General features: G+C 52.1%; 1 protein-coding gene across 1 annotated transcript; it reads left to right on the plus strand.

Moving 5' to 3' along the window:
* The first annotated feature begins 880 nt into the window (after positions 1 to 880).
* On the plus strand, positions 881 to 24,478 carry MAL (mal, T cell differentiation protein). Its single transcript, XM_045827593.1, has 4 exons — positions 881 to 1,075; positions 18,404 to 18,571; positions 19,728 to 19,853; positions 23,889 to 24,478. Exons 1-4 carry the CDS (start codon positions 983 to 985, stop codon positions 23,961 to 23,963), a joined length of 462 nt encoding a protein of 153 aa, XP_045683549.1. The 5' UTR covers positions 881 to 982; the 3' UTR covers positions 23,964 to 24,478.
* The last annotated feature ends 770 nt before the right edge of the window (positions 24,479 to 25,248 follow it).

Genomic DNA, 25,248 nt, shown 5'->3' on the forward strand with positions numbered 1-25,248 from the left:
ATAAACAGGCAACTACTCGAGTGTCATACTTGTTTAAAAAAAAATAAAGGAAGAAGAGGAAGGAGGAGAAGGAGAAGAAGAAAAGAAATTGTGGTCCAGAAAACAAAACAAACAAAAATACAAAAATGAAAACAAGAACAAGCCCCACAGTTAAGAGGCAATCAAAGCGCACGAGGAAGAGGAACAATCCCATCGCTGAGGCACCCGCTGCCTCCTTTGAGTGAAAGGGATAAATCTGATCTAAGAGTGTCACCATGTCCCTTGGGTTCAATGCAGATCTGCCCCAGCAGGAGTAGCAGCACCAGCAGCCCTCCTCCGGGGCTGGCATGGCTTGAGAGCGTCCTACCCTGAGACGAACAGACTCACAGCTAAAGCTCACAGTGATCTAAGGTTGCATGCGGTTTTCAGCACAGAAAGAAGGGGTGGATGGTCAGAGATGTTCTTGGCACTGCTCTTGCAGATCCCTCAGGGAGCAGGACTAGGAACTTGGCCCACCGTGAGCCTTACTCGGAGGTCGCGAATAATAACGCACCCCCGCAGAAATACGAAGGGACCCAACTTAAGAGTTAAAGAAACAGCACCTCTAAGGGCGCCACAGTGAGGAATTTGGGGACGTAGCATTCCTAAGTGTTGGTGATCACCTGAGAAGAGTGCACAAAATAAGTGGCTTATTCTTGTTCTCCGAAGGAGGTGGGTCGCAGGACAAGCCCCCAGACCTGGTTCCACAGCCGCTATGCGCCCTCTGAGTGGTCAGGGCGGGGTCAGCAGCGCGCCACCCCCCTCCCCAATCAAGTACCTTAGGGCGCGCCCCGCGGGAAGTCAGGCGGGGCGGGCGGCGGCCTGGGCTCCTCCCTCCTCCTCCCTGCACCCCTGCTCTTAATCCGCGCGCTCGGGGGCGCCCGGCCACTGGCCTCTGCCTAGCCAGCCAGCGGTCATCGCCGGAGCCGCGCGTCCAGTCCCGAGGCCGACGCAGCCCTCCGGCATGGCCCCTGCAGCAGCATCAGGAGGCAGCTCCCTGCCCAGCGGCCTCTCAGTCTTCACCACCTTCCCTGACCTGCTCTTCATCCTTGAGTTTGTGAGTGGATCGCGTGGCCGCGCTGGGGAGTGGGAAGGATGGGCGGTCCGCTCCAGATTCGCGAGCTGCACTGGTCCGGCCACAGGGGAGTAGGGGTGCCAGGGTGAGGAGGGTCTCCGCCTCCCAGACCCCTCCACCCTTCCAGTCGTTCAGCCCCTTCTGGACCAACGACAATGGGGAATGCAGACTTAGAAGGAAAACCAAATACTCAGCCTGGGTCAGATGTTGGAAGCGGGCCAGGTCGCTTAGTTGCGCGCAGGTTCCAAAGCTGCACCCTGGACGGGCTTGCATGGGCCAAGCAAAAGAAGCCCCTATTGTAAAGCAATGTCTGCAGAGAGGTGCCCAGCTTTTTCTAGAACGTTAGGATTTCGTTTTTTAAAGTCTGGAAAAGAAATCTAAGTTCACCTGTTGAGATTTCGAGGTGGGGCTTGTGTCATTAAAGAAGCTGAATCCAGATCATTCTCTTCTGGCCTTTGAAAGTTTCTGGCAAGTGAATGTATTTAAGACAGTCTTTGATATGGAAATAATAAAACAGGCCATGGTTTGCTCCACCAGTCATTCTGCCCTTTGTGTGTGTGTGTGTGTGTGTGTGTGTGTGTGTGTGAGAGAGAGAGAGAGAGAGAGAGAGAGAGAGAGAGAGAGGTGGGGGTGGGGTGCTGGCAGAGCGAACCTGCGAATCTGTGAACCTGCGAACCTGTGTCTGGGCTGACCTTGAACAGTCAAGGCCTCTGCACCTGCCATTGGTCTCTCCTTCCCCAGTGGCTGCAGGATGGTAAGGTGCTCCCCAGTGGCCACCTGCTCTTACCTGGAAGGGGGCCAGCTGTGTTTGTATGTGACAGCCACAGGGCCTCCTTCCCTGCACCCCTGCCTCAGAGGGGACTGCCTAGAGAGCTGGCTGGGGGAAAAGTGGCCTGATGGAGGTCAAGGGTGATCAGCAAGGGAAGCAGGTTCTGTCATCCGTGGCGGATTTGGTGGCAGCAGCTCACTGAACTCGTGAGAGTTGAGCCCAAACCTGGGGTATCCAGAGGGAGTTGGAATCCTGGGGCAGGCCAGAACCAAGGAAGTGACGTGTAGAAGAAGCCCTGGACACCCCTGAGCCCAGCCCCCTTGATGTGTGGATGGGGACACACACCGCCTCTGGAGTGGGGAGGGGCTTGTGCCGCTGGAACATTCTTTCCCCAAATGGCTCATTCCATGCTTCTATTCAGCACTCAGCCTGTGCTTGCCTCAGGCTGGGTCACTGAAAATCCGAGCATGCAGTGCTCATTTGGAATGGCAGTTCCTTCAGAGGCCACTGCACTGTTTTTACAGAGGGAGAGTTTCATGGCGAAAAGAGATGATGGCTAATGGTGAGGTGTGATGGGGCAGACAGTTTTAAACAACAAAAGCTCTTCTTAGTGTCTCTTAAATTGCTCCAATACGTGCTTCACTCTGCCTGTGCAGTTGTTTGGGGAGCATTATAACAAGAACCTTAAGAGAGCGTGTTAGTTGGACTTCGTGCAGAGGATTCTGGTGCGCCCTCCTTCTCTTGCCTTCATAAGAACTCAGGACTCAGGTGGCAACAGGTGGTGCCTGGTATCCAGCGCCTGGCTTCATAAGGACAGCCTCCAGGTGTTGTCTGCTTCTTGTTGGTATGGCAGCTTAGGGGAAGAAGTGCCTCTGAGGGTAGGAACAGCCCATCAGGCAGGGTGATCTTCAGAGGAGGGAACAGGAGGACCCCTCCACCCCCATCAAGCCGTCAAGTGAAAGAAGAGAACGGGGTGTGGGAAATAGAATCAGAGCCAGGGATTAGTGGAAACTTACTCCTCCAGGGCTGTATGTGACCTGCGACAGGGCTTCCGGAAGAAGTAATTTTTCCTTGCCAGAACACTTCCTTCTCAGTTGCCTTGGAAGTTATCTTTTCTCTTCTGCCTCAGCCCCTGCTCCCTCTGTCCTTCCCCTGAGAGGCTGCTGCATCATTGTCTTCTCTCTCTCCCTCTCTAGGTTGGGGTGGGCTCCCAGGGGGCTGCGAAAAGAAGGTGGACGCAGTCCTGTGAGTTTTCCTCTGCAGGACTGCAAATACAAAGCTGTCTGTGTCTTGATGCGCAGGGAAAGTAGAGGATTAAAGGACCGAGGAGGTGCTGCCACCCTGGGAGGGATTTTTAAATTTTGGACTGTTACAACTCCACGACAAAAAGATAAACAACCCAGTTAAAAATGGGCAAAGGACAGGAACAGATACTTCTCCAAAGAATACACGCACACGGCCAACAAGCCCATGTAAAGACGCTCAACATCATTAAGGAAAACAGTATCAAAACCACAGTGAGGTGCCACTGCCCAGGGTGTGGAGAAAACGGAATCCTCATTCGCCGCTGATGGGAAGGTAAAATGACTGTATGACCCAGCAGCTCCACGCCTAGGTTCGTAACCAAAGGAACCGAAGGCAGGAGCTTGACCAGGTGCATGGACAGATGTGTTTACAATGGCACCTTCACAATGACCAGCAGGTAGAGATGGCCCAGAGGTCCATCGAAGATGAGCAGTAAACGAATTGTGATATACCCAACAATGACGTATTTTTCAGCCATCGAAAGGAATCAAGTACTAATACATACTATAAAGTTGATAAACCTTGAAAACACCATGCTAAGTAGAGGAAGCCAGACAGAAAAAGTCACCTATTGTCTGGTTCCATTCACATAAAATGCCCAGAATAGGTAAGTGTGTGGAGACGGAACACACACTGGTGGTGGCCAGGGGCTGAGGGGAGGAGAACAGAGAGCAACTGCTGAATGGGGCGGGTTTGCTTTTTCAGTAATGGGAGCGTCTGGCGATCGATGGCCATGACAGTGGCCCAGCATTGTCAATATATTAAAAGTCGTTGAATTGGTTAGCTTAAAATTGTTAATTTTATGCTGTTTGTATATCATTTCAATTTTTAAAAATTGTAAAAATATTTCAAATATTATAGGAGAGTATATATACCCACTTGTGCTTTAATAGGCATCCAGGTAATTATTACTCGGCTTTGTCAAATCTTAATATTTTGCCTTATTACTTTTAGTATTAAGGAAATAGAGCTTCTCAGATGGCATCGAAGCCCCCTGGATATGCTATTACAAGGTGCTGCTGCCCACATCCCCAGGGCTCCCCTCAGGCTAAATGCAGTGAGCTGCACACGGCCCTGCCCCACCTGTCTGCACGCTTCATGCACAGTATCCGCCCGCACAAGCCTTCCTGCAGCACGCCTTCTGTGCGCCGTCCTCGGAGGTTTACACCTGTTCACACCAGGTTGTTCTGATGTGCACACCCCAGGAGCAGACTCCCTGGGCTGCTGCTGAAACTTAACGAGGCTCAGGAATCCCACTTGCTCAGCCTCTTCTAAGACCCTGGCCTATTTTGTATTCTTTTATAAAGAAGGTCCCCAAATTGTATAAGCTTTGGGCTAACCCAGGACCTTCCTGAATCTTACCAGCACCCTATGGAAATCACCATTGTTCCTTATCCTTGCCACACTTGGTAAAGTTTTCTGCTTGTCCATTGGGTGTGAAATGCTTGATTATTTTTTTATAAACTATGCAGTCCAGTGAGTTGTTGATTAACCACAATTCACGTTCCCATGCCTGACCTCCCAGTAGCCTGGGAGGTGCAGACACCAAACCTCAGCTTCCAGGGGTAAGTAACCAGGGTGGAGCTCACTGTCCTTCCAAGTCAGGGAGCAGGGATGGGAGGTGGCTCAGGGTAGGGCGTGGCAGCCTCACCCAGGCCCAGCACCCTTACCCCAGAGCTCCTGACCTCTGAAGTCTGCAGGGTCCTCACAGTGAGCATCCCCAGAGCCACAGGGGCCATGCTGCTGTTGCAGGCCCTGGGGGTACAGGTGCACCCTCTGTGGACCTAGGGGGAATGTTCAACGTCTCCCCTGCCCCAACAAGTCACCCCAGGGCTCTGCCTCTGTCGTGACCCCCATCCCCACCTTATGGGGGACTTTTCCTATTGAAGCCACAGTCTCTTTTTCCTCCCCCTCTTTTATCAAGGGCTTCTTCATAACACTCCAGTCACCATTCACATAACAGGGTACTAACATGGGGAGGTTTTTGTCTCAGCTCTAGCCAGAACCCTAACAGGAAGCCTCTCACAAAGTGCCAGGAAAGACCCTCCCCTACACACACTTTTAAAAGTTGTAAAGGAAGTCCTGGAAACAGGTAATGAAATTACTAACCGACAGCCTCCTCCCAGCCTACATAAGAAGTGGAGCCACTGAAAGCATGGGTGGGATCCAGAGAGAACATTCTTTGAAAAGAGCATGCCGGGGGTGCCACCCACCTATCTGGGGCTGCATTTCCCTGCTTGCATGTGGGGAGAGGCAGTGCTTTGTAGGCTGTACTTCTGGGTGGGGGTGGAGTGGAGGGAGCCACTTGGGATCAGTTCACAGCTAACTGGACATAGTAGTCTCATTACTAAAATGAGAGTGGGTCTGTCACCTAAAGTAATTGGGGACCTCTTTGTATTTGATAGTGACCAGACAAGTCCTGGGACCTGCCCTGGATTTTCACCTGCCAGGATTGGGCACTGGGGTTCTGGTGGGGCACAATGATACCGTTGTTTTCTGGAGGGGGTCCCTGTTCTGGTGACATTGAGAAGGCAGCATCTGAACTCCTAGGAGAGGAGAGATGCATAGTCACAGAAACCCAGTTTCGCAGAGCTGACAGGAAACCGAGACTCATAGAGGAGAGGCAGTGTGCCGGGTAACTTGTTCTCTAGGGTGGCACTTCCTGCAGGGGCAGCAAATCGCGTGCAGGGTTTGCATTTCCTCAGACACCCACGATGCACTTTTGTCTATAGCACAAGGGTCCACGACCGGTGGCCCTGCCCACCTGGCAGCCCCGGGCAAGGCCTGGCTCACTTCTCCCGCCTGAGAATAAAGGGACGGCTAAGAGCCATCGGGGAACGCACAATCTCCTGGGCCCGCTTGTTAAAAAATACACTGGGGAGTCTGAGACACTGGATCCAGGGCAGATTCAAGAATCTGCATTTGATAAGAGCTGCACAGGCCCCAAGGTCATCTGTAGGCCAGCCTGCCTCTCAGTGTTTTTATGGGGGGACAGAATAGTGGGGACACAGGGGAGCCCAGACACCACTTCCCTGCCTGTCCCCACTCCCCAAGGCCCACCGTCTGGCCAATGGTGCCCCAGCCTGGCCGATATCTCAGCCTGAAGTTTCTCTTCAGCAATGGATAGCCAGGTTGGAAAAAATTAATGCAGAATTGTTATGTGTGCAGCAGCAGTTGAGCAAAAATTTAATCAAAAGGACAAGATTTAAAGAGGGCTGAAGAGAGCTGACGGGGAGCTGGGAAAGCTGGTAGCACTCTGCAAGACACGGTGGATGCTGGGGTGAATGAGAAACAGTTTGATCTTCCAGAAAGTATAGTCTACTAGGAGATACTACATTTTATACAGTATCATCATTTGAATATATGACCATATATTAAGTTTCATGAGAAATAAGTTCTGATTCTTCTTTACTTTCATGTGAATTTGTTAACCTCTCCCATTTAAAATTTGCTTTAACCTTCAACTGATGAGACACTGTAGAATGGTACGTTCTTGTCGAGATGACCCGTAATAGCTTTAATGCCTGCGGGTAAACTCATGGCAGTATTTCCTCTGATGACCAGTTCAGACTCACTGCGATGCCAGCTAGTGCCACCCTTTCCCCCTTCATCTCTCACACCCACAGTTCTATAGCTGGATCATCCTCTTTATAGCTTTTTCTTTCCGTTTTTGCATATTCAATAAATTCAAGTTAATCTTGAAGTAAACAAAGAATAGTGGGGAAAGTATTTAGTGAGTCGGGGCAGGGAGCCAGGTGCCCTGACCTTCTTGCCAGTTCTGAGCAGGCACCCGCTCTGCTCCCAGGGAAATTTTCCTGCCACCCCAGCCAGGGACCTCTCCTTTGGAGTGTGGGGGCTGGCCCTGCTAGCCAGTGCAGGACAGTGACTGAGAATGGTCTTCTGTGGCTGTGTCCACGGACTCCTGTCCTTGTCCTTGTCTTGTGTTGAGGGGGAGGGGGCCCTCTCTGTCCCCATTTACAATGGGGTAAGGGCACTGCCTAGGGTTTCTCCTTTCCTCCTCTCTAAAGGGAGGGAAGAATTCCAGGTAGAGGGCTCTAAGGGATTCATTCTCAGAGTTGAGAAGTGACTTTTCCAGTTTTTCAAGAACCAGAGGGCTGCTTTGACCCAGAGTCAGGCTTTGAGCTGTTCTCTGGAAATTGTGAGGTAGGGTGAGCACCGGGGCTCAGTGCTCAGCCCCGGACGGCTGCCCCATCATCACAACCAAGCTGTGTTGGAGAAGAGGGTCCATGGGTTGCTCCCACTTGACGCAGACAGCACAACGCTTGCAATGGTCTGAGGCACCCTCTCTGGGTGCTTTCAGGAAAGGGAGAGGATACCAAATGCCACTGCAGGGGCAGCTCAGGCCAGGGGCAAAGACTGACTATTTTTACCTACACCCACCGTGCGTGCTGCCCGTGAAGAGTGGGGAGCACGTGGTACTGCTGTCTTTGGAATGGCTTAGCTTTGCTCTGGGCTCCAGACACAGTCTGTGAGAGCAGGGCTGGGGGTGGGGACTGAGCTGCCTGAGGCTTGTCTCAGGTGGGATGGAGCCACCTTGTCCAGATCTGGATGGGGGCTGACTCTTATTGGATGCACCTGAGCCCTGGGGCTTCTATGGGACACAAGCCCAGCGGGGGCTTCCTCCAGCCTCTCAGTAGTGTTTTGGACCAAAGGCCACCTGAAGCAGGCCTGATAAGATACTCCAGCTGGTGTTCTCTTCAGGTGCTGATGGATGTGAGGACAGTGGGTGAGTGGCACTCCTGTCCCTGAGCCAGACACGTGTAGGCTGACTGACTCCTTGTAGGTTGCAATTGTTCCCGGGAGCACTGAGCGGGGTCCTGGTTTTCTCTGCATCATGGACCTGACTTGCCTTCTACATTTGGGTGGATGGAAGGACTTGGCTCCTGGTAGCTCCTGCTGGGCACCAGGGTGATGTGCAGGCATGGATTCTCCATCACCCCTAGCCCCGGGCTCTCTACCACCCCCACCTCACTCATAGCCTATGTTCTGCCCACCTTAGGGCAAAACAACCTCTGTGTTGAATCATTTTAATGCACCAAGGCCCCAGGGCCTGAGAAAAATATGTAGGAACTAAAAGAACAGCCTGTCACCAGCCATTGCACACTGATACCCACAGCCGTGTGGAGAGGATGGCCCAGGGCCAGCAGACCTGAAATTTCACCCTAGAGCCTGATTCTTGTTAGAGTGCAGCTGGGTGGGAGGGGAGGGGTAGGGAAGCCGAGGAGGAAGAGGGGAGGAGGGCCCCAGAAACTCCTGGCTCCAACTTCACAGGCCCTTAGAGGGCCAAGGGTACAAGCTTGGTGGGGGACACTCCAGGAAAAGAGCAAACGGGGAAGGATAGAGGATAAGCCGCACCCCCACACCTGTTAGTGGTGTGGGGTGGGGTACAGGTCGTGACAAGGGTTGTGTTGATGGAGCCGGGGATGAGGGCTGCAACCTGTGCCTGCAGAAGAGGGGATGATGTCCTTGAGTTCTGCTCTTCTGGCTTAAACACAAACCTTGCTATTCTTTTCCTCTAAAAGAGCAGGGCCGGTGGAGCAGTGGAGGGGTGGGGAAGGGGAGCCCCCATCCGGCCACCTCCTCTGCGGTCTCCTCGCCTAGACCCGGGTGGTGGGAGCAGGATGAAGGCGAACGGGCTCCTCTGCTCTCCCTCCGTGTTACTGTTCCTCTGGGGGATTTCGGGTGGACTGCCTGTCGGTCACCTTGGGGAACTGTCACAGGCACAGAGCCTGACCTGGGCTCCACAGTCAGCCCTCAGAGCCATGAAGTGGGGCTATAATAGCACCCACCTCTAGGATCGCTGTGAGAAGTAAGCCAGTGTGACAGACACACAGCTCTCACAATAACATGATGCCCAGAACTTACTGCTTAATTGCTCTTAGGGTCAATTATTATTAATACACAAAAACTCAAACACCTGCTCCAAGGTCACGTGGCCAGTGAATGTGGAAGGGGGCCGGAGGATAATCACACACCCGCTTTTTGCCTTGGATGCCCTTCTTGAGCAGAGTGTGCAAGGTAGAGGGTGAGTGGGATTTGGGATTGTGTGGGGCTTGGAGGCCACACTTGACTTGTCCCCAGAATCACCAGTACTGCGGACACCACCCTCTGTGGGGCCTTCCCAGTGGCTCCTCATCTGGGAGCTGCCCCTGGCCAGGCAGATGGGGTAGCAAGGGGGAAGCTAGGCCTCAGCTGTCCTGTCCTGCCTCTGCCTTGGGGGTGGGGTCCTTCCTGACTTCTTTCCTGCCAGCCTGGTACCAGGATGGGTGCGGAGAGCTTTGTGAATTCTGAGTGTGATGAAAATTGCTGTATCTCCCTGAAGGCAAAGGAACCAATTACCAGAGGGCCCAGGATTAAACCTTTCAAGAATGATTTGTCAATGATGGTATCAGTGCATCACCATCCGGAAGGCCATCGGTTCAAGGAGGGGAAAACATGCCCTGGCAAGGAAGCGCGCCCCACCTTTCCCCAGCCTCCACCCTGCCCTGCACTGCTTGCTGCTAAGCCAGGCACAGTTGGACTGAGGCACCTGGCAGGGAGGAATCCACCAGCTTTGGGCCTCAGGGTCCTTTCCAGAACCAGCCGCATAGTCATCACCTCTCTCCATCCACAGCGCTCCTATGATGCAAATGGCATGGTGGGACTAAGTCCTTCCTCTGTTCTTCAGGCCTGGGCTTACCTAACACCTCTGCCTGGAAGCCACCCCTGAGAGCACCCCTTCCTAGCACTCAGCACTTGAACCGCATGCCCAGCTGTGGTCTGTCTCCTGCCTGGACCACGGGTTGGTCCACGTGCAGCACAGACCGTGTGCTGCACAACAGTTGTCAGCGTGCACTGGAGGGACAAGGGCTAGCATCTCGTCTCCCAGCTGGCTGTGAATCACAGGGTGAGTCTTAGATGAAACTGACAATCTCTACCCAGGAGAGCCCCAGGACCCTTGAGAGAAGCAAGGGGCCCTGTTGGGGCGGTTTGCAGGTACACACCTATGTTGTTTGCTCACACCGCTAACCGACTCGGTGACTCCCATTCTTGCCTTTGTTTTGTTTTTGCACGGAAGCCACTCCCACCTTGTCCAACATGTCCCAAGTGCATTCTGGCTTACCCTTATTTTTCACAGAACTTCCTATTCCTGTTTATGCCGCTGGGTAAAGCCAAGTAGGTATAGGAGTAGCAGGAAAATTTTTCCATCCGACTGAGGACGGATGCCTGAGGAAAGCCCCTCGCTTTGTGGATCTGAGAGGAGTTCCCATTCATTTGGGACCTGGTGGCTGTCCTCTGCCTGGTGAGGAAGGTTGCACTCAGCCGTGATCCGTCATCCTGCTCCTGGCCTGTGCAGTGGGGCGGAGGTGTGATGGGTATGGGGGAACAGAAGACTCCCCTGCCACTTGAGGGAAGTAGGGGATTGGCCTGAGCAGGGCCCTCTCAGGTCACACTTACCCTGGTGACACCAGCTGTGCATGTGCACTCACCCCCATTTCTTTAAAGCCCACATCTCTATTCCCTACTTTGCAAACAGAATCCAGCCCCCACCTCCCAGGGTCCTGGTCTTGCCTTCAGATTAGATAAAGGGACACAATCTAAGACCCCTTGGGAGGGACGTGATGGGTCCCTCTGGGAGGAAGGAACCTGGTGATAAAGGAACCAAGAGGGCAGAGCAACTGCAATAGGCAAACTGAGTCAAGGTCCTCAGCACCACTCCCAGTGTATACCTTGGGAGAGCCTCAGAGGTCAGATTCCTAATAAGCTGCCTTTTCAGCTGGCTGAGTGATGAGGGGTCCCCCACACAATCTTCTGACCTGCCCCAGCCACCTCCCCATGGAGTCAGAGTAGGAGATCCTGTGCAAATTTCTGGGCTCTGTGCTGGGCAGAGGTAGTTAGCTGGTCGCCCTCCCTGGGGCCCGGATACTCTCACCAGGGCTCTGCCCTTGGTCCACCTAGAACTGCCCCAGTGGGCCTGGTGGCAACACTAAAGAGTGGGGACAGGAAAGAAAAAATGGGCTCTGTTTGGTGGTATGTGCCTTTGGGTAAGTCTGTCTCCTGGGTGCACCTGCCCTCATTGCTGACCTTTACTCCTGGTCACTCCTAGCATCTATTAGATGCATGAATGGACAAATGAATGAATGAGTGGGTGAGTGAGTGAGCAAGTGAAGGATGTGTCTTTGTGGACTTGCTGAGAGCTGAGTTTCTCCACAAGGGAGGTGGGACTCATGCAAGAACCAGAGAAGCCGGCATGAGCCCCTCTGTGTCTGCTTCCTGCCATCTTTGCCCCTCAGAGCAGGAGAGTCCCCCAGCCTTTCTCTCAGCCTCACTTTCTGAAGAGAAGAGCCAAGGGACCGTGAGGATGGCTTCAGGGTTTGAGGTGTTGGGTCTTCCCCTCTGATCTCCCTCCCTGTGCATCCTCCTACCCCCTGGACCACCAGTCACCCGCTCACTGCGCCCTCCTGACATTGCACTTGTCCCTGAGTTCGAGATGGTTCGGTTGGTGTAGAATGTTTCCAGCAGCATGGGTTGGGGCTGCTGTCCCTGGTGGCCCTGGGGCTTGGTGCTCATGGCCGTGGGGGCACGTCCCATCTGCTGTGGCCATCTTTTCTTTTCCTTCCCGGGGAAATCTGACCAAAGTGGCAGGAGAGCTTAGTACTGTGTTCTGTGGCCTATTTCTTTTACTTCTCATGAGTTCAGGGCACAAACTTCTGCTCAGATGCATCATCATGACCCCAGATGCTCAGAGCTGTAGGGGCCATGCCACCGCATGGGGGGTCCTCTTTGGTTCACATCTTCACATACATGTTATTGGAAGAGTGTCTGCTGGTGGAGACCCTGGGAGAGTACAGTGGAGCCCCAGAAAAACATCCAGAGAATGCGGGCAATTCGTCCACACTGAGCTCAGTTGTGAGAGCCCGGTGGCAGGGACAGTGGGCCATTGTGGGCGCCAGGCCCCTGCAGCACTGCGCAGGCAGGGCACCGCCTTGCGAGTCTCAAGAATGTGCCCAAGATTCCTTTCCCCCTTTGTAACCGAGGCTCATTGTTTGTAGAAAGGATTTCTCATACTTGGATGTCCTTTATGTGTATTTCACAAAGCGAGACACATTTTTCTACACTTTTGATTTCTGGGAAATCATAGGTTTTTCTCTTTTTGATGTTTTTGAAGATTTTTTTAATCCTCATCCAAGGATATGTTTATTGATTTTAGAGAGAGAGGAAGGGAGAGAGAGAGGGGGGGGGGGGAAACACCGATGTGACAGAGAAACGTTGATCAGTTGCCTCCTGTGTGCACCCGGATGGGGGATTGAGCCTGCAACCCAGGCACATGCCCTGACCAGGGACTGAACCCACAACCTTTTGGTGTATGGTATGATGCTCCAACCAAATGAGCCACCCAGTGGGCTTGAAGGTATTTTTAAATTTTGGGACCCAACAAGGTTTGGAGTGGATACCTGTGCATGTGAAGGTCCTAGACCTCCTGGGATTTTCACATGGTTACAGTTTGTGACCTCATCACACGATACTTGTGACTATAGCGTGTGCCAGGTGTTCTGCAGACATCATCCCATTTCACTGCACACCCCTGGGGTGGGCTCTACCGTAATCACTGTTGTTCAGACAGGGAACAGAGAAGTTAAGTAACTTGCCCAGGGACAACAGGCCACCCAGCTAGCAAGGCTGAGCTAGGATTCCAATTCTTCTGAAGTCTACACTCTGAACCACCCTCGCCTGCCTCCCATGGATTAATTCAGATGGAAAAAGGAAGAACCTTCTCTGAGTTTACACAAGAGCTCCCCCCGCCATTCTATCTCCTGAGGAAATTTTTCCACAGAAATAAATCATTCGATCAGATAGACCATACATAGGAACTTTTTGGGTCTTTGGGGATTTTCTTAATCTAGTTTCGTATATTATCTTTGGTTTACCTTTGATTCTTAGAGAACCTTGGCTATGCTCAGCATCCAAATTGGCCTGAATTAAAGACAGGTTTCCAGTCCTGAAATGCTAGCATAGGTAGGGCCCAGACCACCAGCTCAGCCCCCATTCATAGGTGGTGTCCCTGCTTCCGGAGGACATCCAAGGACAAGCTCATATGCTAGGTAAGACAGGCATCGAAGCTTAAGGAAAGGGGAGGGAAGGAGAGGGAACTTTGCACCTAGAACCCAGGCGGGAACTGGAGCCACGTCCGTGGTGTCACTGGGTGGCTGGGCTGGGTGCTGTAGACAGGAGCTGCTCCTTCTTCCGTCCGACAGGAGTGGCCAGAACGTCCTCCATGGGCTGCTGTGGAAACATGTTCCAAGGCCTCTGACAAGAACCTGGGTGTCTGTTTCTTGTCCTGTAACTGCTTCTCTTCAGTAGAGTCAGACCCTTGGCACTGGTGGATTTTTCAAGGTGTCTTGGGTAATTCTAACGCAGAGTGAGACCCGAGAGCCATGCAGTGTTAGCCCAGGCCCCACGGGCCCCTTCCCGCTGGGGGATCTGGGTCCCAGAAAGAGAGCTCAGCCCAGGGGACTTAGAGCCCTTTGCCTGAGACCACCCTAGCAGCGGCACCATCTGTCATGGGGGCTGGTGACCTGGTGCAGGCAGGGGTGGATGATGGCCTCTGAGCATTTGCTTCCTGGAAGCTGGGACCGCCTAGAGTGTTCTTTACGAAGGGAAATGTTTGAACCCTCACCTACCCTCTTGCTTTTGACAAATATTTGGCCAGTGGGGTCTTGTAGCTGGGACAGGGTGACTGCTCCTTGCCCAGATGCCTTATCAGCTAGGTGTGGGTACAGCCCTTGCTCTCTGTTTGCGTTCTGCACACTTCGTGGGTGGAGCGGGGGCAGGCCCTGGCTTGGTACCAAGATTCACACGGAATCCCAGCTCTGCACTGTGTGGGCCTGGGAGGCCTCCCCACTAGCCCAGTCAGTTCAGTCCCGAGGCTCACCTCCCCCTCGAGCTCCGTGCACAGCTTCCCGGCTCGGACTCCCTCACCGCTGCTTCAGCGCCCTCTGCGGTAGCCTGCCCTCTTTCCTCCACCTGGAAAGGTACTTCTTGGCGCTTTGACCCAGTTAACCAACAAAGTCCACCTCTCCCTTCAAGATTTGATTAGGGCCCTGCCCCAGCCCACTCAGAGCTGGTTATCGCCCTGAAGAGTAACTAGTAGCCTCCGTGTCTGTCTCCACTGGGCTGTGGGTCTCCTGCGAGCGTGTCTTATCCCGGTTGCTGGGTGGTGCTGTGAATAGTGGAAGCTTCACATTCACATCCATAGTTTCCACCAGTTTGTGATGTGGGGTGACAGCTGCAGATTGTCAGCTACAGACGAGGAATCTGAGGCCGTGAGGGTGGACTGCTTGCTAAAGCCTCGGCCATCGGATGTGCTGGTGCCTGCCTCAGGACTCACGTGCGAATGCTGTGTGATGTGGGTGCTGTGAGACCTCACATGTGCCCCGGGGAATGGAGCCCTCATAGCTGTTACGGCTCCTGACCCATAGCTCCCTGAGATTCTCCAAGAGTGGCGTCTGTGCCTGGGGCCCTGCTCATACACATGTAGCTGGGAATAGGTTCTCTCTTTAGCTCAGCCTCCTGTGTCCACAGCTGTTCTGCTCCCCACTCGGCACCCCTCCCAGGTGGACCCTGTGCCTCCTTGTGGAAGCAGCCACCCTGCCTTTCTCCCACGGGCACCTGGTGGGCAGGGCTGTGAGGGGAAAGGGCAGGCCCCTGTCTCCGGGGAGCAGACCCCTGGGGTCTTAATTACTTCACCTGTGCTGATGTTCCCTTCTCTTGATGTGTAACTTGAAATACATTTCTGGGACAGGTGGGGCCTGGTGGCATCTGTCCTACAAGAACCTCCCTGGGCACCAGTGATTCCCCAGCTCTTCCCAGCGTGGAGGCCCCAGAGAGATGAGACACAGCCGCTCGGGGTCCCCCAAACGGTGGGGGCTAGAATGGGCTTTGGGTGTGTTGTGATGTGAAGGTATTTTGTAAAGGTCCCCTTGAGAGAGGATTTCTCACCTCAAAAGACATTATGATAAAGGCAAAAGAGCCAGTCACCGAAGTCCACATATTATGGGATGCTGCTCGTGTGGGAGCTGAGAAGAGGAGCACCCTCTGTGGAGACAGAAAGTTGCTGAGTTGCCAAGTAGGGATGGGAGGCGTGGAGGGGGCGAGAGCTGAAGGGCACAGGGTTTCTTCTGAGGCGATGAAAGCATCCTAAATTGGACTGGAGGTGATGTTTGCACAGCTCCGCGAATATACTAAAAACCATCAAATTGTCCACTTTACACCGGTGATTGTATGGCATGTGAATTTTACCTCATTAAAGTTGTTTTAAAAAAAAGAATTTCTCCCCACCATCTCTGTGAAGCCTACTGTGATAGATAACCCATGAAAAGAAAGGAAAGTCAGTATGATTTTCTAAAGGACCTTTGCAAGGCAAGCTACACCCAGAGGCAGGATGGGTTCTTACCATAGAATCCAGGAGTCTAAGAAAGAGAGACCAGGGAGGCAGGGAGTGAGGAGGGAAGAGAGAGAGAGTGAGATGTTTTCTAAGGAGCTGAAGCATAGTCTTCACCGGGTAAAAACACACCTGAAGTGAATCGGGAGGTCCGGGTTAGCCTTGGCACTCCACTCTGCCACTGAATGCCCGAGCGCACCAGCTGTGGCCACATTCAGCACGTGCGTGCTCAGGATTCCATGGCAAGCACCCAGTGCAGTGACTGCACTCCGAATTTACCTGATTTTCCTGGGCTTTGATTCCTGACTCAGCAACCAAGGGAAGAATCCAGATGAAAGTTAAGTGGTCTGCGGACCAGGATCTAAGAGCCACCTTCTCAAATTTTGCCATTTCCAGGCACCACCTGTGCATCAATTTACCTGTAATATGTATTTTACCGTTACTTCCCCCCCCAAATAACTATATCACTGTGTTAAAAATTTAAAAAAAACTGTTAACCCAGATCCCCTCTGGCCACGCATCTAGGGGAGCTCCAGATACCTGGCTCCACCCAGAACCCATCTCTTTGCCGTAGAATAACCAGAGAGTGAAAAAGAGAATGATTTTCCTGATGGGCATTAAGTGTTCCTCAAGGCCATGTCCATCAACCACGTATAAACACCTGCAGCCCACTGGGTCCTGTACAGGTTCTGTCCCGGGTGCACTCCCCTCCATAGGCACCCCAAGCTGTTCCTTTGGGATTGGTACACAGGTGGCTCTAGTTTAACCACACCCATGTAATAGGACCCTGAGGCCAGTTAACTGACTCAGACCCTGATGCACGGCTGGACATGTGATCCACACCCAGGAGTTAGCCCTGAGCAAAGGGGACCTCATCGCCTCCATCATCTGGTCAGGCAGAGTTCCATATTGTAACCGATTATACCTGTTTGGGGCTTAGTGCAGGAAAAGAGAAGTGCAAGGCTTTCTAGATCACGTGACAGGGAAACTGACTTAGGTCCTCCTTGCATCATCACCAGGTGACCAGGCAGAGGATGCTTAGGAGAGGAGTGTCCTAGACCCTGTCTCTGCCAACCAGCCAGGCAGGTGTGACCCTCCCTCTTCTCCATGCCACACTCTCTTGCCTCCTAAAATCCACGTCCTACTTGGCCATTGGCGCACTTACGTCCCTTTGTTAGTGCCCATTATGGAAAAGGCTAAGTGATCTGTTGGATCCTAAAGGCCACCATGAGTGAAATCTGCACACACATCTTATTCTATGGCTGTCTAAGGGTTTGTAGTTCATTGATTTTCTCCCGTTATTATAAAATATAAAGTGAGTCCTACTAGCTCTATCACAGGGCTACAGGCAACCTCCAATTCATCAGTAAGAAAGTTTTCTGTGCAGAGAGGCTCATTAGGTCCAGCCTTGTTTTGATAAGTCCAGATTCTTCACTGCACTGATTTTTCGATACGAATGTGATTCTCTTCTGATCCTTCTCAGCTAAGTGGCTGAGAACACCTGTGAGGACAGTGGGCTCTCTTACACAGCAGGTGGGCAGCATGTACCACATGAGTTCACACCACAGGGCACATAGGGCTTGGGAGCAACAGCCCTTTCTCAGCCCTCAGATGTTCAGGGAGACAGGGCCACACACCACAGTTCCTTGGAACCTTTAACCACAAAGCCATGTCCACACATATCCAGCTCCAAGTAGAGTTCTTCTCTGGATGGGGGCGGTGGGTGAGGCTGAGCTGATTTCACTGTGATGAAGGGGGACAAGGAGAGGGAAGGGTATACACAAAAGGCCAGTATGGGTTTGCACATGCTTGGAGAAGTGGCATTGAGGGGCATCACCGACCACCACATATGTCCTCATGCTCCTCTTTGAAAACATGGGGCTCACTGGCCCTGTGGACATCGATGGGGACATCTTCTGGGTAACTACAGGAGCTGCTTCTTTCATGAGTGTCCTAGGCTACCTGGGGATCCCGGGCTGGCCGGGGCCCTCTCCACTCCAGCCCGGACTCCCGTCATCAGAGCACCTCCTGGACTTGGAGGTTTCAGGGGTCAAATTTCAAAAAACAAAAAGCTAATGACATAATGTGGCTAATTTATTTTTCTGGTTACTACCATTTCATAAAAGAAAGGATATTTTAATATCGAAACACTAGGAAGCATATAACCTCAGAATAAAGAACAACCCTTCTAGTGATAATCTAGATGGATGATGTTAAGTCTTTTCTTGGGATGATGAAAAACCTAACTTCCATGAACCTCAGTTTCCCCATCTGACAAATGGGTCAGTTCTTCACTCATGGGGTTGTTGTGAGGATTCACTGAGTTACCATATTTTGCCATGTATAATGCACAATTTTTGCCTAATTTTTTGAGGGAAAAAGAAGGATGCACATTATACATGGTACAATGATTACATACCATAAGTATAGTAATGGGTGCAATAATCCCATGTACAATGCACACAAAAACATCAGTGTGCATTGTACACAGCAAAAACGTAGTGTTTTTAAAGTATTTAGGACAGCGCCTGATATATAAATGTGATATAAGCATTTGTTAAATAAAAAAAACTTAATAGTGTTAGGTATTTTTTAAAAAAGGAAAAGACAAGCAAGCTGGGGTCAGACAGACCGGGATGAGAGGCCCAGGCTGGAGCCTCGAGGGGATGAGAGTCATTTCTGGTGAGAAAATGCTCGCCACTGTGCTCCGCCTTCCTTCCGTCTTCGCCCAGTGTGACCTCTGGGTCTGCCCTTCCTGGCCTCCTGCTCACCGCTCACTGCACTTCCTCTGCAGGTCTTCGGAGGCCTGGTGTGGATCCTGATTGCCTCCTCGCTGGTGCCCTTGCCGTTGATGCAGGGATGGGTGATGTTTGTGTCTGTGTTCTGCTTCGTGGCCACCACTACCCTGCTCGTCCTGTACATGATGGGTGCCCACGGCGGGGAGGCTTCCTGGATCACCCTGGTGAGTCCCAACTTGAGATGTCCGAGGGGGTGGGCAGTGTTGGGCCCTCTTCCCCAGGAGGCTGCCTTTTCCCATGCCAGGCGAGGCTGCCCTGTAGATGTCTCCCACCCATGTTCCAAGAGCAAGCTGGCCAGGCCTTCAGCTCCGAGCTATCCAAGCACCCAGGGCTCCCTGTGCCCTGGAGGCCACGAGGAGGCACAGGCTGATGGTTACTGCCTGACTCTTGCTGGGCCCACTCTGTTTTCTCTTGCATGACTGCCCTCTTCACAGATAACCAGCAGCCCAACCCCCTGCCCATACTGCCTGCACCTGCCAGGTGCCTGTAGTGGCACCTCCCTTCCTCCAGGAAGACTGGTTTCCATCTTGTCCTGGGTGTTGGCCTTGGCTGCCCAGTGGGGGCCGTGCTTACTGCTCAGCTCCCAGGCATGACTTCTAAAGCAGGCTCACTGGAGAGGGACTTGGAGGGGTCAAGGGCTGACCTTTGGTCTCTATCTGCATACGCTCTGCCTGGGACCCATGCAGAGGGTAAAACTTACACATGGGACACCTGCCATTATATGGTCTGGAACGGAGGGCAGGTGTGGCTGGGCCCTCTCCCTAAAAAAGCCTCCTCCTGAAACTTTGAAATCACTTTCAAATTACAACTTCTCAAAACTCCTTATCTGCTTTTAAACATAACTGGGCTGCCCTCCCCCCCCCCCCCGCGCCAAAAAAAAAAATTGAACAATAAAACAGTAGAAATGGTGTGGGCCTCTCTTGCCCTACACTGGCTACCAAGGTCACATCCTAACTGGGACTGTGACCATGTGTGACCCTTCGCAGGTCCAGAACCAATTTTTACCTGTTAAATCCTAAGCTGTTCTTCCTGCCCAACTTTTTCTTGATTCCACCTCAAGGGAAAGCAGCATCTCTTCTTCATCAAAGTCTTTCCTCTGATGTCCAAACCAGTGAGGAAAAAAAAAACTGCTGGGAAGTGCTGATTAGATTCTCTGTGAGGAAGGGACTGGCAGCTGTGGTGACGGGTGGACAAAGGGGGACGGAGGGGCCGAAACCATGCCAGGTGGGGGTGGGGTGTGGACAGGCTCTGCTGGACCACAGCTGCCCTCATGGCTGCGTCTGGGCCTCCATCTCTCTGATGCCCTTTCTGACCCTACAGGATGCAGCTTACCACTGCACCGCCGCCCTGTTTTACCTCAGCGCCTCCGTCCTGGAAGCTCTGGCCACCATCATAATGCACGATGGCTTCATGTACAAGTACTACCATGAAAACATCTCCGCTGTGGTGAGTCCCCATCACCCATCCATGTTCCCACCTCCCAACCCCCACCAACAGGGTCTCAGCTGAAGGACACCCAGGCCTTCTTTCTATTTTTCTAGTTCACTAACTTTTGAATGAAGTAAATCTTCCCCCCATTTATGAAGAAGTAAAGCCCCAGAAAAGAGAAGTGAGGTGCCCAAGACTCCCCAGCCATCAGCCAGTGTCATGCTGCTCAGGCCTGGGCTGGCCCAGGGGTCTGTGCCTGGGGGGCTTTGTGTAGGACAAGTGTATGAGGAGGCATGACCACTGGGTGTCGGGACTGTCTGAGCTCCGTGAACAATCTCATTTAACCCTCACAGCAACCCTAGGATGTAGGCACTGTTCTTACACCCATTTCACAGAGGGAGAGCCAGGGCACCGAGAACATGCACAGTTTGCTCCAACATCACATGAATGCGGGGCCTGGTGTCCAGGCCAGATGCTCTGTCGCCCACACTCAGCACCGGGTTGGAGCAGTGAACCTGGTCACTTGGCCTCCTGGCTCTCACTGAGTGGTCCATCTGCCATCAAGGCATAATCAGGGCTGGAGAGCACTGAGACTAGGATGGGAAATCAAGTGGCCAGTGTCTCGCCAGGCCCTGGTCCAGACCCACAGCTGTGAGTGTCTGCTGCTTCAGATGCCATGACACCGTCTACTGCCTGACAGTTGAGGACCTGTGGGAGGAGAAGGGACCAGAGTCACATCTCCACTGATTCCTTGTGTGGGTGGGTCCCTTGTACTCTCAGCCTTGGCTTGCTCATCTGTAAAGAGGATGTATTTCCTGTCCAGCTCCCTTGAGGAATGCAGAGGTAGTGAACGATTTCTTTTGAGGCCTTCCAGTGAGCAGCAGGTGCGACAGGGGATTGCACCTTACTCTGCCAATCAGGAGAACAAGTGGCGGTGCCAACTTGTGTGTGACAGGGGCCAGGTCTCTGAGCTGTAAAGATGACACTCTCCAATGGCAGAGCCAGACCCATTGGTGGCCTGCAAGGTCAGGACCTGAAATTTCTTTTTAATGAAAAGGATCAGAATGACAGGGAGTTCGAGAATAGATTGTTTCACAAAGCTTTTCACAGAGTCGCATGTGCGTGGGCCAGTACTGGGGCACTAATGCCCAATGTCAATGGATTTCTAACTGTGTTTAAAAAATAACTTGTTTAAAAAATAACTTGTTTAAAAAATAAGAAAAATGTTTCAGAAATGGCACTCTTTAGATTTCTAGAGGTTGACCTATCAATTATGCAAATATGATGATAGCCTGCTCCAGACACCAAAGTCCTGCTGTTCCCGCATCGAGAAAGGGTGGAGTAGAGCCTGAGAGGAAACCCACAGGGATGGATGGTGTTGGGCCCTGGGCAGGGGATTGGTGAGAGCCAAGGGTCTGGAGGAAAGTTCCTCAAAGTTTTGTCCACTGGTCCCTATGGGCCCATTCCCCAACCTGGGGAAGCCACATGCTCCCCTTAAGCTCCCAGCATACTCCCCAGTTTCATAAACCTGGCCACCTCAAGGTCCCTGGTACCCCTCAGCGTCCCACAGTATGGAACGGCTCCCATATCAGCTCATTTCCCAAGGAGGCTGGTTGTTAAGTGGTAGCACAACCGGGCAGCACCTTGGTGAGTCTTCCTTCCCTTGGGAGGTTGGTCATCCTTCAAATGACCCTGTGTGGTCTCCTCCTCATCTAGAGAGCCTCAAGCCTCCCCCATCCCTACCCAGAAGGCTTCTCTTCAAGCAAGCATCAGCAAGGCATTTCACAATCATTTCCATAAAAGTACTGTGGAAAATGGTCATAAAACGTAGATGGAATGTGTCTAGTGGGTCAGCACTTGATGAAGCAAACCAGATGGTGTGAATTTGTGTCCCTGCCCCCTGGATCGGTCTCTAGTTGAGAACCACTGGGCTCTACTGGGTTCCAGCTCTCCTTTACTTTTTAACAAGATGCAACTTATATCTAGAAAAGTGATCAGGATGCAAGTGCACAGCTTGATGAATTTTCATGAAATAAACTCCTCTGTATAACCAGCATCCTGATCATGAAATAGAACAGAATAGCTCCCAGAGTCCCTTCTTGTCCTTCCGCCGTCTCCGCACCCTTACACCGAGGATAACCCCCACCCAACTTGTATTTGCCTGGCTCACTTCCAGCTGCTTTTGACCATGTACATGGAGTCCTGTGTGTGTTCTTCTATGTCTGGCTTCTTTTTCTCAACCTCAGGCTCATGAGGTGCCCCAACATGGTTGGGTGAGATGTACAGTGTGCATTGTTTTTGCTGCACAGTTTCCCATGGAAGACCACACCAACACGTGTTAGTCCCTTCCACGACTGATCACGTCCCCACATTTTTTTAGTTAAGCTGGAGAATCATGAGTGTGCCCAGGCGAAGTCAGCTGTGCCAGAATTGGGATGAAAGTGTCCTCCGCAGGCAGACACACTGGGCCGAAACCCCACAGAAACACGAGCCCATTTCCACATAAAGTTACACTCTTCTGCTGGCAGTATTAGCGCTATGCGTGTGTGGCGCAGGAGTCATTACTCGGGATTTAGCCCCAGACCCTAACCAAGTGGAACCTGCCCTTCAAACAGTCAGAAGGTGGCCAGTCTGGGTGTGGGGTGGCATCTCATATCCCTTCTCCCATAGCCCTGACCTTTGGGGTCCTGGGATTGGTGGAGTTGACTGAGGCAGCAGGAAATTTCTGCAGAAATCTGGGGGTTTCTGGGTCTGTGGTCAGCGCTAATGGCCGCTGTTTAGGGAGAGGGGTTTCTGAAAGCTTAAGAATGTCACTTCATGTCCCTGGCTCTCAGTGTCCCCAAAGTGTCATTTCTTGGTCTCACTTGGGAAACACATCTGTTTCCTGTTCCCAACAGGATTTCTAAGGTGCTTCTGCTGGGGATTCTCATGCGTCCAGAATTGCCCAGAACATGAACTGCTCCCTGCCGATGAGGGGGAATTGTTTCTAGGGGGCTGCTCACACCTGTGTGACTGTTCCTCACAGATTGGGTGCTTAAGAGTCCCCGGATGAGTTCTCTTACATTTGTTATTAAGTAACTCAGCTTACTCATTGCCTCTGACCAACGGGGCTGAAGGGCTTGCCCATGTGTGGAGTAGGGGACAGAGCAGCACGGTGCCACCGCTGTTTATGGGCATTTTCCAAACTCGTGGAAGCGTGTCCACCCTAAATACTGTGCCTGGCTTGGAAACTCTTGACCCTGAGCCTAAGGCCACAAAGCAGGTGCAGATAGTTGACTTGGAGGCAGGGAGCCTCCCTTTAGGGAGGCCAGCCACCAGCATACAGTGATAGGAGTAAATGGTGCCCAGTGAACACAGCAAGTCAGGGCTGTGACAGCCAACAAGTGACCAGTTACCACACTTCCAGGGCCTTCCTTCGTTCCCAGTGCCAACGCAGCTGGCCGGATCTTCCCAGCTGCTTTCTCAGTAAGCTACCTCCTTTTGTGCAAAACCTCAAAGTCCCTCCTCTCTGTCCCTGCCCCTCACTTCCTGTGATCCTGGCCCCCTTACCCAGGCCTATGGTATGAAGAGTCATAGAATAAAATTCTGATGGGGTCTGTGGATGTCCAGGCAGCATTGAGACCTTGACCAGAGCCAACAGACCCGCATGGATCTATTCTTTTAGCAGAGGCTGCTGGGGTCACACCTGGTGCACTCTGGCCTTACTGGTGTGGAGGAGGGAAGTGTTCCATGGAGAGTGGTTGATACTTTTCTGCTTCTGAGATGAGCATTTCCAGTTGGGTGGCACCTGCTTGATCACGTGAGAAAGTAGAAAGTTGGCCTTGCACACCACGTTCAGCGGATTGTCCAGTCAGCTGGAGCTCTGTGCCAATAGCATCAGGAGCCACAGCTGGGCTCCGTGAGGAAAGGTGTAATGTGGGTGGTGGGAAGCAGTGGCAGCTGGCCACACGCGGCAGGGCTATCATCCTGAATGGGCACCATGAAGCATCCAGCCTGTCTGTGCCTTGCCCTGTCCCCGTGTATGCTGTTAATCGTCCTTTATCTTGGTTTCAGGTGTTTTCCTACGTAGCTACTCTGCTGTACGTGGTCCATGCCGTGTTTTCTTTAATCCGATGGAAGTCTTCATAAAGCAGAGGAGGAAGAACTGTAGCTGAACACCCAGACGGTGTTAATTGATCAGCCCACCTTCCAGCATAACTTTTTAGAATGCAGGCATGCTGTCCGTGGTGGAAAAAAGAAAACAAACCAAAAAAAAAAAAAAAACCAACTCTGTTTCTTGTGGGTGTTATGTTTACTGTCCCATAGACCTTCATGTCAAGATTGGGGGCCAGCTACCTATAACCTCAAATGACAGCTGTCTTTCTTGGGTTATTTCCTGCTTTGGGGGACGGGCATGGTGGGGTGGGAAGTGGGGGCTGTGGTCTGAGAGACCACGAAATGAAGACGCCCTGCTGACCTCTGGATGGATCTTGAGAACTTTTGGAATTTTTCACGGGCTGTCTGAGCACCCATCTCCTGGCATGTTTCTAAGTCATCATGGAGGTTCTGCCCATCAGGGGGAGTAAAACCCACCCAACGAATATGTCCACGGTGGAAGGTGATAAACCTTTGAGACACTTTATAAAGTACCTTTATGTTCAGTATTTTTGTGGGGCGTTTTTTGTACCAGGAATGCCATCATGTCAGCTTTCTTTCTGAGGAACCCTCGGTTCAGAGTGACTCTAGAGGCAGCACCAAATGGCAGTTCAGGTGACAGCTGTATGTGCTTGGCCACTGCACTGGGCGTCCCATTCTCCCCAGGAGAGCTTCACCTCCCTGGAAACTCCCCAGGTACAAGCCTGAGGATCCTGTTCTTTTTTCTACAGAATAAAGGGGCCTGTGCTCAATTAGAAAGTCTTTGAGCCAAAGAAACGAGGTGTAGAAGCTTCTCATTCTCTGTGTAGCTGATCAGAAATGCACTGGGCAGGTCTGCTCCAATTTGGAATGTGGATAGTGAACTAGAACTTCCTTGGGCCACCTCATAGGAGAGAATGGGGACCACACTACAGACTGAGGTGTGACAAGTGGTGAGTGCCACGTTGTGCGTATGAGACATCTGGGTTGAAAGGATGGGACTGTTAGGAAGGAGGGTAGTCAGGACTCATGAAAGCCCAGCTCTCATCATCAATGCTCCTTTGTCCCATCACCCAAGAAAGTCACTGATATGTCACACCTGGGACACTAGAACAGGTGCCTCAAACACTGGTCAACTCTTGGCCACAGGAGTGTGCAGGCAGATCACCTCTTGCTCGTGAAACTGGAAAAGACACCGGCGTTCGGGCTGCCTGTCACTCATTACCAAACCCAATAAGCAATGACAGCAATTGAATCTTTATGGTGCTTTATTCAGATGGCCACCGATCTGAGAAGATGG

This window comes from Phyllostomus hastatus, unplaced genomic scaffold (assembly GCF_019186645.2).
Source record: "Phyllostomus hastatus isolate PE091 unplaced genomic scaffold, TTU_PhHast_1.1 phas_scaffold_78, whole genome shotgun sequence".
Classification (NCBI taxonomy): Eukaryota; Metazoa; Chordata; class Mammalia; order Chiroptera; family Phyllostomidae; genus Phyllostomus; species Phyllostomus hastatus.